Source organism: Trachemys scripta, chromosome 2 (genome assembly GCF_013100865.1).
Source record: "Trachemys scripta elegans isolate TJP31775 chromosome 2, CAS_Tse_1.0, whole genome shotgun sequence".
Lineage (NCBI taxonomy): Eukaryota > Metazoa > Chordata > Testudines > Emydidae > Trachemys > Trachemys scripta.
The window spans coordinates 218693489-218708720 of record NC_048299.1 but is presented as its reverse complement, the minus strand read 5'-3'; the positions used below and the strand labels follow the sequence as shown (position 1 = coordinate 218708720).

Genomic DNA, 15232 nt, shown 5'->3' with positions numbered 1-15232 from the left:
AGAATGTCACAGTTTTACATAGAGAATAGTGGAGTCTAGTCCAGCTTAACAGAACACTTGTCAGCTGAAACAGCTAAAAAAAACATTAGATTAGGGATCTTGGATAGGGAGTTTCCTACTGGAGTTGGGTTCTTGGTGCATAGCTGAAATCATATATACTCAAATACTTAACAGTAGCTGGACTAGTTTTAGTGCATCACCGTGGTCTAACACAGCGATTGGCAAACTTTTTGGCCCGAAGGCCATATCTGGGTATAGAAATTGTATGGTGGGCCATGAATGCTCACAAAATTGGGGTCAGGGTGTGGGAGGAGGTGAGGGCTCTGGCTGGGTGTGCAGGCTATAGGATGGGGCTAGGGATGAAGTGTTTGGGGTGTAGGAGGGGGCTCCAGGCTGGGACTGAGCGGGATCAGGGCTGGGGCAAGGGTTTGGGGCATGGAGGGGTAGCTCAGGGGTGCAGGCTCCAAGCAGCGCTTACCTCAAGTGGCTCCTGGAAGCAGCAGCAGGTCCCCCCTCCGGCTCCTACACAGAAGCGCAGCCAGGCAGCTCTGCTGTGCACTGCCCTGTCCACAGGCTCTGCCCTTGTAGCTCGCATTGGCCATGGTCCCAGCCAATGGGTCGGGGGCAGTGTGCGGAGTGGAACTCCCTGGCTGCCCCTATGCGTAGATGCTGGGGGGGGGGGGGAACATGCCGCTGCTTCTGGGGGCCACGCAGACAAGCCCCAGACCCTGCTCCCCAGCAGGAGCTCGAAGGCCAGATTAAAATGGCTGGCGGGCTGGATGCGGCCCATGGGCTGTAGTTTGCCCACCCCTGGTCCAACAGGCAAGTTAGTATGCAACAGGATTCACACCCCTCTAGTGCACATCGCCTCACTGTGTAGGCAAGCCCTTTCTATTTATTGGACAATCCTGTTAATACACGCCAGAATGATATTAGCCTTTTTCACAACTGCACCATATTGTTAGCTCATATTCAACTTGTGATTCACTAGAAATCCCAAATCCTCTTCTGCTGACTACTGCCTAGCTAGTTATTTCCTATTTTGTAGATGCGCATTTGATTTTTCCTTCTTAAGTGTAGTACTTGGCACTTATCTTTATTGAATTTCATCTTGTTGATTTCAGACCAAAATTGTACAATTTGTTGAGGTCATTTTGAATTCTAAACCTGTCCTCCAAATTGCTTGCAATCCTTCCCAGTTTGGTGTCATAGGCACACTCTCCACTCCATTATCCAATGGACTAATGAAAACATTGACTAGTACTGGACCTAGACTACTGGACTAGTACTGACACGGGTTGGACTCCCAAACTAATACATCTCCCAAACTGACAGCAAACCCCTGATAAATATTTGAGATTTCAAATACATTGCTATATTCAAAAATCCATTACAACTCTGAAATATTTGGCTAAATTTCAAAGAGGGCTGTTACTTTGAAAAAAACATTAATGAAGCAGAAAGTTACATATTACAGATTTTTTGTATATGAGATCTTTTAATCTGACTGCGTTAACAGGATTAAAGGCAATGATTTCCCAGTCCCAAAAGACTCCATTTCTGGTTTACAATTGTTTGAAGTAAAAGGTATTTCTCTAATCAGCTACTCTAACATTACACATGAACTCTGCCTGAGTCACAGCAGGACTGAAATGAAATACAAATACTGTTCTACAATAATCTGAGATCTAGTCTAAACTGTGGGAGTTTTGTATGTTATATACTTCCCCCATAAAGCTATTTCAGTGCCCTAATTCCTTGCCACTAACTTCTTCTGTAACAGTTTACTCTGTTTTGTTTGCAGAAAACAAGTTTTCAAACTTTTGTCTTAAAAGGATACCATGGTCATACCCCACAAATTGAGATTAATATCTTTTTAGTGAACTGAAACATTACACCAAAGCCCTTAGCGTAAATGCATTTCCACAGCATGCCTGATGCCAGATTTGGTATTTTCTTGACTCAATCACATAAAATGCATTTATGTTTGAGAGTTAAAATTTACCCTAGAACCAAAGGAGTAATTGTCCATTGGAATATTATTTCCACAACACTTAATAAGCAGATTTGTGCAACTAATTAGCTATTTTTAAAAAATGATTAAAAGTTTTCTTGCTTACCTCTTAATTATGTGTTCAAAGATATATGAAGGCATGATAGTAATTGTCACAACATTCCCAGCTGTTGCCAATATATCTGCAATTTGGGAGTCCTGTTAATGAAATACAAATGAACAAAACCTCATGATCTGAATCCCTGAAATCCTTCCGCATCTGCCTAGCAGCTACGAACTATAAACAGGGCACAAAGAACCTTTTCAAAATGTCTGCAAGGAAGCACTAAGGGAAGATATCCAATGTAGACTAGGACCAAACAACAGCTTTTACCATTACTAAAAGATCCCTGGTCTTGGAATACAAGGGTCAGCGTGTACCCTGACACAAGAAGGAAACCCTGGACTGGAAGTCATAAGTTCGCAGGGCAATCACTGCCAATGTTGATACTGGCAAGTGAACATGTAGCAAGCTGTACCTCATGTCTCCAGATGGAGCAGGAGAATAAATACCAGGCACACAATTCTTAGAGAAGCTATGCTAAGGCAGAGAGTTTAAGAAAGTTGATAACTAGTTTTATCCTTAGGTTTTTGTCAAGAGCCTAACTCTATTAAAAGCCATTTCTACCTGGCTAAGGGTACATCTACACTACAGCGGGGAGTCGATTTAAGATACGCAAATTCAGCTACGTGAATAGCGTAGCTGAATTCGACGTATTACAGCCGACTTACCCCGTTGTGAGGACGGCGGCAAAATCGACTTCTGCCGGTTTTTGTCGGCGGCGCTTACTACCACCTCCGCTGGTGGAGTTAGAGCGCCGATTCGGGGACCGATTGTCGCGTCCCGACGGGACGCGATAAATCGATCCCCGAGAGGTCGATTTCTACCCGCCGATTCAGGCGGGTAGTATAGACCAGGCCTAAGAGACACAGTAAACTGGAATAATCAGATAGAAGACCCTCTGATATGGAGATGTTAAAATTTCGTTGAGCACTCTTGATTACATCGACTGGTAAAAAGTCACATCACTAAATGTTCAGAATGACTCTCGTATACCATAATTGAGATCTTCTAAAAGCACCACTCCCCTCTCAGAAAAGTATGAAGATAGGACTATTGTTACGCTGAATTTGTTTTTGTAAAGCACATTACTTTACCTTCAGTCCAATTACGTTCTGGCCATTTATTTCACACATGTTGTGCTCTGTAAGAAGTCCATTTCTAGCAGCAGAACTGTCTTTCACTATTGAGGTTACTTTTCCATTTTTGAATATGAAACCAACATGACCTGTGCTGTCCTTATGCATAGTAAGAGTTCGTTCAAAAGGCCTGTAAGAAATATGTTCACAACATATTATTGTACTATATTCAGCAAGTATTCAACATATACTGAACAATTCCATAAGAAATTAGAGTTACTACTAAAAACCTGTAGAGCTGTTATTGTAAATGTTATAATATATTATGGGATGCACTATTTTTGACCTACAAGTATTCCTTTTGTCTGAAATGTCTGTTCTCAATATTGGTACTATCCACTTTGCTAGCTAAAATATTTATAAAAGTTATACAGATTAAGCTCAATACATTCACAGAATTCAGTTTTGATTATTCAATTGTATGAGTAATTGCCATTTCAGTTTCAAGTTATGATTCTAATACAAAATGCAAAAAAAAAGTTCACTTCAGTATTGAAAGAGACTATGGTATTTTAGGTGACTAATGTACTCTACACACCCTTACTTTCAACTATATGCTGAAACATCTTGATATAACCAGCTACTTCACTTAATTTAAGCTTATTTTTCCACTCAAGCTATAATCATTGTTCATTGGCTTTTTACAGATATTCCCCTATGCCACAGGAAATATGTAAATTTCCCACCCTCTTTAACATATATATATTTACATTTTAAATTACATGTTCTTGTACAATGGATTGGCCTGCAAGTGTTACAAGATAACTAACATAGCATTGGCACATATCGATTAGATCACTGGTCTCCTTTCTGAAGGCCTAATACTCGTCCACATACAAACTTGCACTGGTGTGTTTTTAAACCAGTTTAAGTTAAGTGCAAATTTGTATGCAGACACTTAGTTTAACTAACAGTGTAAAAAACACACTGCTAATTAAAACGGCACAAGTTTGTATTGCTAAAGACAAAGTTAAAGGGTAACTTCAAAGCTTTCAATATGAAAATTAAGATTCCAGATCAATACCAAAATACTGTATGCATTTATACATAAAGACATATTTTAAGGCAAAAATCTTGGAAATAATTGAATATCAGTGGCTCTGCCATGAATAACCTTGAACTCAGGACTAGACAGATAGTAAATGAAATTGTCTTAAGATACTCGTATACTTTTTTCTATTCAAAAGAGGCCTAGACCAAAGTAGCAAAAACCTAAGCAGAATTGCATTGGCAGAGTTTGCGAGAAACTGTGCATAATACCTGCCTGCGACAGAGTTAGCCCTTGCCAACAGTCTTAATTTAACAGATTTACTCATGAAATATTAGACATGAAAAGGAAGCTTCTGAACTACTTAGACTGTAAGCTCTTTGGGGCAGGGATAGTCATTGTTATGCATGTTTGGTGCTTAAACACAGAAGAATCCCATGCCTGGACTAGGGACCCATTGTGCTACTGCAATACAAATAAATAATAATGAACGATCACTTTCCATTTTTGCTTGATAGTTTTACCTGTCACGAATGATCATTGAAATTCTCTCCCCTGAAGCCTGCTTGAGAACTTTATGGGATTTCTCAGAGCTCCATCCTGCACAATTTTCACCATTAATTTGCAGAACTTGGTCCCCAAACCTCAGACCAGCTAAAGATGCTGGAGAGTTGGCTTGTACTAACTGGACAAATATACCCTAAATGGAGTGATAAAAATTTATTATTCTTGAGTATTAACAGTCAGAAAAAGTTCCCAGTGCCTATTTTATACATTACATAAAGTATACATAAACAGCAAGCAGAAGATGGGTTGAACAACTGCAACTTTTAAAAATACAGATACACTGCAGGAGATGAATAGGCCTTTTTTTTTTTTTTTTAAATACATACAAAGGTGACCTACAAAAGCTAAAAAGCTTATTAATCCTTTTCTGATACAATGAAGGCCTGAAATCTTGTTTTACTTCATTTTTAAAAATGAAGTATTACCACCACAGAACTATCAGGAAGTGATAGACAGAACTGCAGGATCTCTTGGCATCTCAAAGCAGGTTTATTGTGAGCTTTAAAGACTTGCATTAAGTGGTGAAGGATGGTGACTCTTTAGCAATGGATTTTACGTATCTCAAATGCTAGTCTGAGAAACAGGTGTTAACACAGTTGACTGAAAACCCCTTCCTCTTTCAACTACTCAGCTTTGATTCCTGTGAGCTTGTTTTAGTAGTGCTTCAGTCATCATGGACCCTGTCTACAGTTAGAAAGGAAAACTAGAAATACTAGGAGCCCTAATGTAGATAGGGTTGTGTCTGCAATTATGGTTATCAACACCATGCTATTAGACTTGCTCCCACTTCACTTTCATGAAAGGATGCTGAATGCTAAACCCCACCTATGCTGGGGCACAAAGATCTTAACACCTGTTCAGTTGACAATAGTGGGATGTTTCCGAAATGCAGACAAAACCTTAGAGACTTCAAGATAGCCCACACCAGAATTTCTAGTTTAAAAAAAGCCATAAGATAATTAAACTTTTGATACCTTGGACACAAGCCCAGTTTCTCCTGCTTTTGCAGGTCAGTTTTTAAGAATGTGACAAGTTAACATGTCTGTTTCACAGTTGGGAATACTCAGAGGCCACAATGAGGAGAGACTGGCTGCAGAGAAGTTAATATGATTTCTTTGCACCTTTGGTCACCACAAAGGAGAACAACAAAAGCAAACTTTGGCATTACTCTTTGTAGATAGTGTAGGCCAAATCAGAGCTTCACTTTACCTAATGTTCCCCCATCAGTAGCATATGGTCCTAATCTAAAGGCACTCTTACTAGTGGTTAATAGCATAATGAGAAATTAAACTACATGTGTTACCCATTGATAGTTTAGGAATAAAGACTAAAGCTATTGAGCTAGTGACCAAAATGCCATTTAACAAGTACAATAGCAGATAACTGAAAGGTGTCCAATATCTGTGTGACACTGCACCCTGTATTCTTCATGGTGATATTATTATGATACGATTATAGCATAATTACGATGCATTTTGTACAAGATGAGTCATGTGAGGTGTCATTGGGAAAGTTATGATTTGCTGAATACGATTTGTATGCATGTATCATTTTTGTATCTAAAATTAGGAACATTGACTACATATCTGTATTTCAATCGTGCTTACTCTGGGTGAGACCCTCAACTAGCCTTTCAAATACAACAATGAAGAAGCCAGACGGGGCTGATGGCCTATCAGCAAAGACAATGGACTGTGAAACAGATTAACCTTCCTGTGGGCATTTTGGCCAGCCTGTAAGCAATGGCTGTTATAACACTGCAAGGGCATGCGACCAGAGCACGTCTCTCGACTCCATCTTGGATGTCAGTATTTTTCCACAAACCAGTTTGGGAACCAAGTTTTGAAACAAAGGGTTCCCCGCCATATGCTAAAACTATATAAGGTAGAGGAGGGACATCATCAGTGGTTCTTTGCTCCCCACACAAGACAACTCCTGGAAACACCTGAGCAACAAAGACTGAATTGGGGGGGGAAGTGCTGGATCCAGACTAAAGGGATTTCTAGCCTGTATATGAAACAACTGGGCATGCCAAACTGCAAAGCAAGTGTCGACTCTGCAGCCCGCTTGTATCATCTGTCAGGGTGAGATACTGTTAATTCAAATCCTATCTTTCTAGGATGTTAAGCTTAGTTTGCATTTTTGTTTATTTACTAGGTAATCTGCCTTTGATCTGTTTGCGATCACTTATAACAACTTAAAATCTATCTTTTGTAGTTAATAAATGTATTTTATGCTTTAATCTAAACCAGTGAGTTTGGAGTGAAGTGCATGGGAATCTTAGCTCAGAGGGGCTGTTGCATTTCCTCTCCACATTGTGAGGGGAGGTGAACTGGATAATAAATTCATACTGGGTTGGGGTTTGTACCAGGGCAGGACAGTACAGCTCTGGGGTCCTAGGCTGGGAAACTGGTGGTTATGTTGGCTGTAGTCTCTCTCTTGTTGGTTCACATGCAGTGGCTAGTCAGAGAACTGCAGCTGGGAGTGGTTCTACCTGTGTGGAAGTGTAAGACCGGGAGCATGCCTGCAGCTTTTCACAGCAGCACAGTGTGAGAGGGAGCCCAGGCTGGTGGGGCTCAGGGGTACCCCAGGGGGAGGGAAACCTGTCACAATCTGTACTTACTATATAAAGAGGTGCTATGTGTAAACTTAGGTACTAAATGTACAAGTAGTACATAATGCCAGTTGCTTCTATACATTTATATAAGAGTAAATAATTATGTAGTACTTAAGTTTAGATCTCTAATCTATTAGTATATTTTGAAAGCGTTAACAGAAGACAAAACAGCAGCCATAGATAAGATACTAGAAACGTTATACACTTGGTAGAAGTCTACCCCATTTTGTATTAAACACAAATACATGCCTTTGCATCAGCAACTTCACACTCCCATACAATTTAATTTTGATTACAACAGGATTCACTTACTGATCTACAGAATCAAGACAGAATTAAGTTTCCATATACTTACATTGTCTATAGATTTAAGACGAAGTCCGATTTTTCCATCCTGATCTTTACACACAATTATTTCACGGATGCCTTGTTTAATCTCTGCTCTGCGAATTCCAATATCGTTTCCAGTTACTGGAGCCACCATATAATTCACACTGGAGGGTCTTGTTACCAGCTGCTGCTGATTAAAAACCACACAACATCAAACTACTTAGAACAGCAACTTGTGTAGACAGCTGAACAAGACATGTCAGTCAAAATGAAATCACATTTTCACACAAATAAATGAAATTTTAAGATGTCTTACTTCTAGTTATTTTGGGGATAATAACATTGTTAAAGTTTAGTAAAAGTGTCTTTATACAAAGTTCTTACTGAAAGGTAAACTCTAGAGATGGAATGACTTAGCATCTTAAGATCATTAATCCATCACTGGTTAACTATGGTAATGACCAGAAGTATAATCCACTAAATAGAATATGGGGAGTCCTATTTTTAAGAGCAAGTTATTTTGTTAATAAATATCCTGTCTGTGTTTTCTAAAAATCAGGTTTACTTGAACGGTACCTACCCCCTGAGATTGTGTATCTGCAACCATTGGCAAGTTTTTCTGTACCTCTTCTTCATTAAGACTCAGACCCATGTACTCAGAAAGTTCTGGGTATAGTCTGGGATAGAGGCCTAGTGAAAGAAAAAAAAATACAAAGTAAATGATTCACTATTTAGAATATAGAAAATGTTTATTCACTAAAATACTAAATATTTACTGATTTACTAAAAGAACACTGTAGATTACGTTCCTATATGTTACTTGTCTGTTCCAGTACTTTACTTCAAGGTCAACTGCATCAATAGCAACAAACTTTGCCTCTGAAAGCACATGCAATATCATCCATTAGAACAGTACTACTATTTTGTCACCCATCTTAAGATACTTGGCTACTTCCACATTTTACATAAGGCACTCTCCATTGTTCAGGTAATTTTTAGCCTTTTTTTTTTAAATCCCAGTAGAATCTATTTCACACCATTTTTAGTTTCCAGTGATTCATGAAAACAAGGGTGAAGGGATTTGACATCACAGACATGAGGTGAGAAAGCTCTGGAAATCTCTGAGCAGAAGGCATGCACTTTTGTCTCCCCAGGCCTGTGCGGAAGTGGTGGGAGGGGGGACCATTTCCCTTTCACCCCATTCCCAGGACTATATGAGGGACTCTGCATTGGGAGGTACCCAATCTGGATGGGCATGCACATGTTGCAAGGGAGCGAAGTATCAGATCAATAGTTCTCTCAGAGACTCCATACAGACTATCCTTGCTTTTTGAAGATCCCCAGGTACCTGTGAAGTTTTGGAAGGCAAGAGGTCATAGCCATATCCTGTCAACAGGGGAAAGAAGAATAAGCCTAAAGGAATTCCCTCCCAGTATACCCCTTTCTACAGGTTTTACCAGAAGCATGTCCAGTGTGACCCTCAGTTATTTCAACTTTCTGAGGTGGTTGTACTGAATATGAGTAAGCACAGGTTAGAAAAGCATGAACTATTCATTCTCTTCAATACCTATTTGTTTTGCCACTTAAATTAGTTGATGCATAAATTAAAATTGAAAAGGATGATCTGTCCTGAACAATAGTAATCACATTTTAACTAACTGTGGTGTCAATTTCCCTAGGGCAACAAGGTATTTTAATTACTTTAAAATACTGAATTTATACTTAAAATATTTTAATTACCGATGAAACTATTAAGTACCCTGATACACTGTGTAGTACCAGCAAGTTAATGGCACTATGAAAACCTTCTGAATTTCCTATCTTGCAAGTTCAAAATGCTGAGTGTTACACAAAAGATTTTTCATTTAAAGCTACTGTGAATTTGCTTTTCATTGTACAATGTTTTAAGTGTTTCACTGTACTTAGTGATTAATATATTTCTGCTTTCAATAGAATCAGCTGACAGTAAACATCTTGATAGTTTGCTCTAATACAATTCACTTCTTACAGCTATATGAAACCGAGGCACACAATCCACTTTATAAGACGGTGTTTGGCCAAATCTTTCATGGGAATAAAAGCCTTCAGAAGGGCCAGAAAGCTATTAGCTGCAAGTCAGTTTCTGTGGAATAGTAACACCAAGGGAGCAGAATGTGCTTTCCCAGAGAGCAAACAGGTATTATTACATCATGGCAAAAATTGGAAGAAGTTATTGCTTTATTACAACAAGAAGAGAGTCAGTTTTGTTGATAGGAAGTGGTATAAAAATATTTTAATATTGAGTTATTGGTCACTGGAAATTTCAGGAAAGCCATGAAGATTGTTTTTTAAAGTCAAAAATAACTGTTCCAAGACATTTAACACTTAATAGTTTAAAGCCATAAAACTGTACTCAACTATAATGGAGAAAAAGCCAATTTTTTAAAGAATAGTTCTGCTCAATAGCAGTGCAGTTGGGTGACCAAAAAAAGGGGGGCAATTAATTATGGTGGAGCAGTGGCACCTCTATAATTAAGGTTGCTCCACAATATCTGTTTAAAGGTTACCTTTCCTAAATCCTCTAAAATTGACATGTTCAGTCGGATGTCTTTGAAATTTGGTATGCCTTGGGAGGGTGTAGAGCAGGATTGGTGACCCAAATGGAGTCATTTGAGCCCATGGTGCAGAAATACAAGTCCGCCCGCAAAAACCAGCAATATTTTAAAAAGTTTCTAGGTTGGGGTTTTTTGCCCAGAGCTAAAGAACTATTGACAGAAGGCGGGTCAAAATAATCTCAATCTGTCAAATCTTATCCAAGACAGTGCATGGCACCCATGAAATCTCTGGGGGAAGACCCAAACTGAGAAAAGTAGTAAGAAAAAGCACCAATACAGAAAAAGTGCTAGATTTCCATTACTGCCATTCATAAGCTTTGAAGCTCCACTCTTGCAAGTACTCTCAAATTGAAACAGTTAACCGGACTGCTCTGAAATTTGGTGTGCTTCATGGTGGCGTGGGATAGCATTAGGTAATACAAATTTGGGGTCACCTGACCAAGGGATTCCTGCATTACAGCCCCCCCAAAATTGTTTCCTTTTGTTGCCCTATATTGTTAAAGTGAGAGGTGCTAAGGATGGGATGAATCAACAGTCTCTGGACGGCTGTGAATTCAACCTTCAGTTAACACAACTAAAGATAAGTTAATCACAAACCCTCCACCTAAGACAAAAGAAGTTATGGATGAGTGGCTGGAGGTTGTTATAATTTGAGAGTCACGGGTGGCAATTTTATTTTGGGGATAATGTAATCAGTCACTGAGTGAAAAAACTTAGACATGTAAATGCTTCCTGGGAGGGAAAGCGTATCAGGGAGGAGAGGAATAGAGGGGGAAAGGGGTTGGGGCTGCAGAAAAGAGATGAGGGTTATGTGGATGGATGGCACCTGCAACTCTGCCAGTACATCCCAAGCCCTGTGCGCCACCAATACTGCCAGTACATCCCAATCTGGATGGAATGCTATGGGTGACAGTGAACAGGCTGTAAAAGGAGACAAGGTGCTTCTGTATTTCAGGAATAGTGGGGTGGGCAGAGAAAAGGTGTGTGTTAACAGGGCCTACTGGGGCACTGCTGAAAGAGAACAGAGTTAAGGTTGCATGGGCAATCTTAACTCTGCATTTCCTAGTTTTCAGAAGTTTGAGTTTTGCTCAACTCAATGTTCTGCAAGGTAACAACATTCCACCAAGCAAACTTAATGCTGCATTAAAATATTTAAAACCATTGAATCTTATAGTGACTAGTTCTTCAAGATGTTGTTGTTCACATGGATCCTATGTTCGTGAAGTCAGAACCTTTGAATAGCAGTTTCAGAGCCATCCTTGTGCATCCCCACCAGAGGGCTCAAAGGCCAGAGTGGCTAAAACCCACCCTTAGTTTTCTTTACCTGGGATTTTGAAATGGCAAGTGAATGCCAAAGAAGCGGGGATAGGGTTTGTGGGATCTATGTGGACAACAACCCATTCTCAAAGAATCATAGTTTACTTTAAGGTAAGTAAACTGTTTTTCCTTTGCAGTCCACACACGTGTGCACACACTCTCTAGTCAGGGTGACTAATAAGCAGACATGCCAAACCTGCGGGAAAAAAAAGCAGAAATTGGCTTGTTTTTTACTTAATTAGCTTGGGAGTTACTTGTTGGCTTGTAGCTTGTTGCCCCCCCCCCCCCCTTTTTTTTTTTTTTTTTTTGATTGGCTCCTAGCAAGCGGGGGCAAGAGAGTCAGGGGTGGACTGCGGGCCCACCACAGTCCCAGACAGCACACCGGGGGAGGGGGAAATCTAGTCATATAGAGTGTTGGTGTTCTTAGGGATTGGCTTGTTTTGAAATGGGATTAGTTTAATTTTTGGCTTATTGTGAAAATTGGGGTGCTTATTTACCACAACTGTGCTGAAAAGCAGTATGGAAGATGGGACTGAGGAGTCTTAACTGCCACTAACAGTGCCCTACCAAATCTCACATCTGATCTCATAGCCAGGAGAAGGACACAGTTTTTAACAAAGGTAAGCAGACTACCACAATTAGCTGCCTTGCAAATTTTAGATATGATGATGTGTCCAAAGCATGCACAAAATGTAGCTTGTGGAGTGAGCTTTAGCATTTGAAGGAAAAGGTGTATCAGCCACATTACTGCAGACCGAAATACATGCATAGTTCTTTTTTATATTCTCTGGGAGACAATGGGTTAACCCTGAGGAGTACCAGAGATGGCAAGAAAAAGATAGGAAGTCTGTGTAAAAGGCTTTGTCTTATCAAGATAATATAACAAGATCTTTGAAACATCCAGGATGTAGAGTTTTTTTCTTCTGAAGAACAAAAGAAAACAGGTAAATTAATTGTAGTTCAAATGAGTGTGACAAGTTTGGGAATAAACTTGCAATGAGGTCTTTACACCAATTTATCTCTGTGGAACATTGAGAGAGAAGGGTCAGCCATAAAAGACTGGAGTTTGCTCACCCTTCTGGCTGATGTAATGTTGACTAAAAAGACCATCTTGAGGGTAAGATAGTGTAAAGTACACTCCAAGAGGCTTAAAAGGGGGGCTTGTAAGGACAATGTGGAATCTTAATATTGGAGACAGTTCTCTAACGGCTGGATAAGTATGGAGTAACTACTTTAGAAATCTAGATACTGTGGGGTGAGTGAAAAATGAACATGATGGTACAGGGGGATGGCATGCTGAGAACACTGCAAGGTGGCTTTTGATAGAACTGAACAAGAAGTCCAGTGCTTTAAGTACCAAATATATTATAGGTTTTGGGTTTTTTTTTTTTTTTTTTTTTTTGCATTTTGCCCTTTTGTCTGGAAGTGGTCTGGGTGCATATACAATGCATCTGTGATCAATGTCTTCGTAGGAGGAGCAGAGAAGGGAACCTGTCTGAATAGATTTGGGGTCTAACCACCCATTCAGTGCCAATAAAATGTGTCCTGACACTAGTCACATGCTCATTTGTTGTCCTGTAAGGTAATATACTAGGTTTAATCAGCCTTTTAATGGACCCAAGTGAAGTCTGGCTAATAGCGTCACATAAAAGCAAGGTGATGTGGGCTAAAAGTTTGAGGCAGTTTTCTTACTGTAGTTGACATTCAATTTGATACTGATCATCATATGAAGAGAAAAATCTGCCTTCGGTAATATATGTTTTTGCTGATTTGGAATCCACTACAACTCTTATAAACTATCATTTATGATGGATTGAGAAAATTTTTCACAAGTTACCATGAGGCCCAGCTATCTGAACAAGACAAGTTTTGAGCATGAAGGGACAGGATGATGGAGGCAAGACACCATTTCTTCCTTTAGGCGATTTTCATTAAAGGACCCTGAAGGACAAGAAAGGGGATGGGTAGGGGTTAAGGACTGAAACAGGATGGAACAGCCATGGGAGATAACTTTTAATACCCATCTGTCTGTTATCATGCTCCAAGTCTGATGGAAGAACAAAAGCCAGCATCTAAAGACAGAGTTTGAAGACTGCTTTTGAGTGACTTTAGTGTGGTTCTCGACCCTCACATCAAACCTGCTGTTCTGGAAGCAGCTGTAGATGGCTCAACAAACAAGGAAGATTGTCTTGTTCAACAGAATCTCAGCTTCTCCCTGGTTAGGTACTCAGAAGACCATTGTTGAGAGAAGGCAAGTGGTCTTCTACCTTGACTGACAACCTAGTAGCTGAAAATCTTACAATTTGGGGCTGAGGTTTAGATGCCCCCAAAAAACTGTGTGTAATAAATCTGTGCTTTCAAATGACATCCTCAATTGCATTTCACTGAATGCCAGAGGCTTGCAGCAATGAAGCTATGGGCAGTTGCCACAGCAGCCACAGATCAAGCTGTGTCCTATTTATTTGTTGCTGACTGTAACAATGTTTAAGCCACTAGTCCTCTTCAACTATTCCTTTCAATTACCCACTCAAGTCTCAGAGGAGTTCAGCTAGATGAAGAATACCTGATCCCACGTAAGATATTTTGCATTTAATTTGGGGGGGAGGGATAGCTCAGTGGTTTGAGCATTGGCCTGCTAAACCCAGGGTTGTGAGTTCAATCCTTGAGGGGGCCACTTAGGGATCTAGGGCAAAAATCAGTACTTGGTCCTGCTAGTGAAGGCAGGGGGCTGGACTCGATGACCTTTCAAGGTCCCTTCCAGTTCTAGGAGATGGGATATCTCCATTAATTTCTAATTTCTTTCTAATTTCTAATTTCTAAGCCCTGATGATTAGCAACTCATAGTTCCAGTGACCCTGACAAATAGGCTTTTCTCCAAAATAAATCTAATTTCTTGGGTGTCTGTCTTTTGGAATGTTCTTAAATTGCTTGGTCTTTTCATGGACCACATTAATCATCAACAAACCCAATGTTGGATAGAGTCAGAACTGTTCAAACCCCTTTTAGGGTAACCAATGTGTCTTTTCTGCTGTCTTAGCCAGAAGAGGCAGTGTGGCTGGTGCCTGTCAGAGTCTTTGCTGGATCTAATATGCCCTCATTAATTGCTGTCCTAGCAAAAACAGAAGAATGTAGAAGAACAAAGACCTTGTGAGCTTTTTCTTCTATCACGGATGTTCTATCTTGAGAGTCTCAACACTAAGGGAGAGCAGCTCCAGCCGTGCTCTAAAGTCAAAGGCTGATACATGAGTTGAAGAGAAAGTCTCATCAGGAGAAGATGAAGATGAGTCCCTGGGAGATGGTGTGTTGCTCAGGGGGCACTAATGCCCATTCCTCCTCTGCCAGCTGCTGATGTTCTTCCCTGTCTGCAGATAAAGATCAAGACCCTCTATACTTCCTTCTAGATCATTCAAGAAGGATCAGCCCTTGGATGCAGGTCCCCGGTGTGCCTATAGGTAAGGCTTGTTCTGATAGGGTTGAGCAGGCCATTGCCCTGCCATACAGGAAGTCCCTGGTCTGTAGAGAGAGACCTTAGTCTGATCTGTCAGAAAAAGGTTCCCTGCTGGATA

The 15232-nt window shown here is 40.2% G+C and overlaps 1 protein-coding gene across 3 annotated transcripts in view; it reads right to left on the bottom strand.

Annotated features, from left to right (window-relative positions):
- SDCBP (syndecan binding protein) overlaps window positions 1–15232 on the bottom strand; it is a 29204-nt gene that overhangs the window by 1227 nt on the left and 12745 nt on the right. The window contains exons 4-8 of one of the 3 annotated variants that reach the window (XM_034762976.1): window positions 8336–8445; window positions 7781–7945; window positions 4766–4941; window positions 3212–3383; window positions 2121–2212 (exon numbers count right to left, since the gene is read on the bottom strand). In XM_034762976.1, the coding sequence (XP_034618867.1) occupies window positions 2121–2212; window positions 3212–3383; window positions 4766–4941; window positions 7781–7945; window positions 8336–8445 (715 nt within the window). The remainder of the gene's footprint in view (window positions 1–2120; window positions 2213–3211; window positions 3384–4765; window positions 4942–7780; window positions 7946–8335; window positions 8446–15232) is intronic. The other 2 variants (XM_034762977.1, XM_034762978.1) reach the window with 2 other exon arrangements.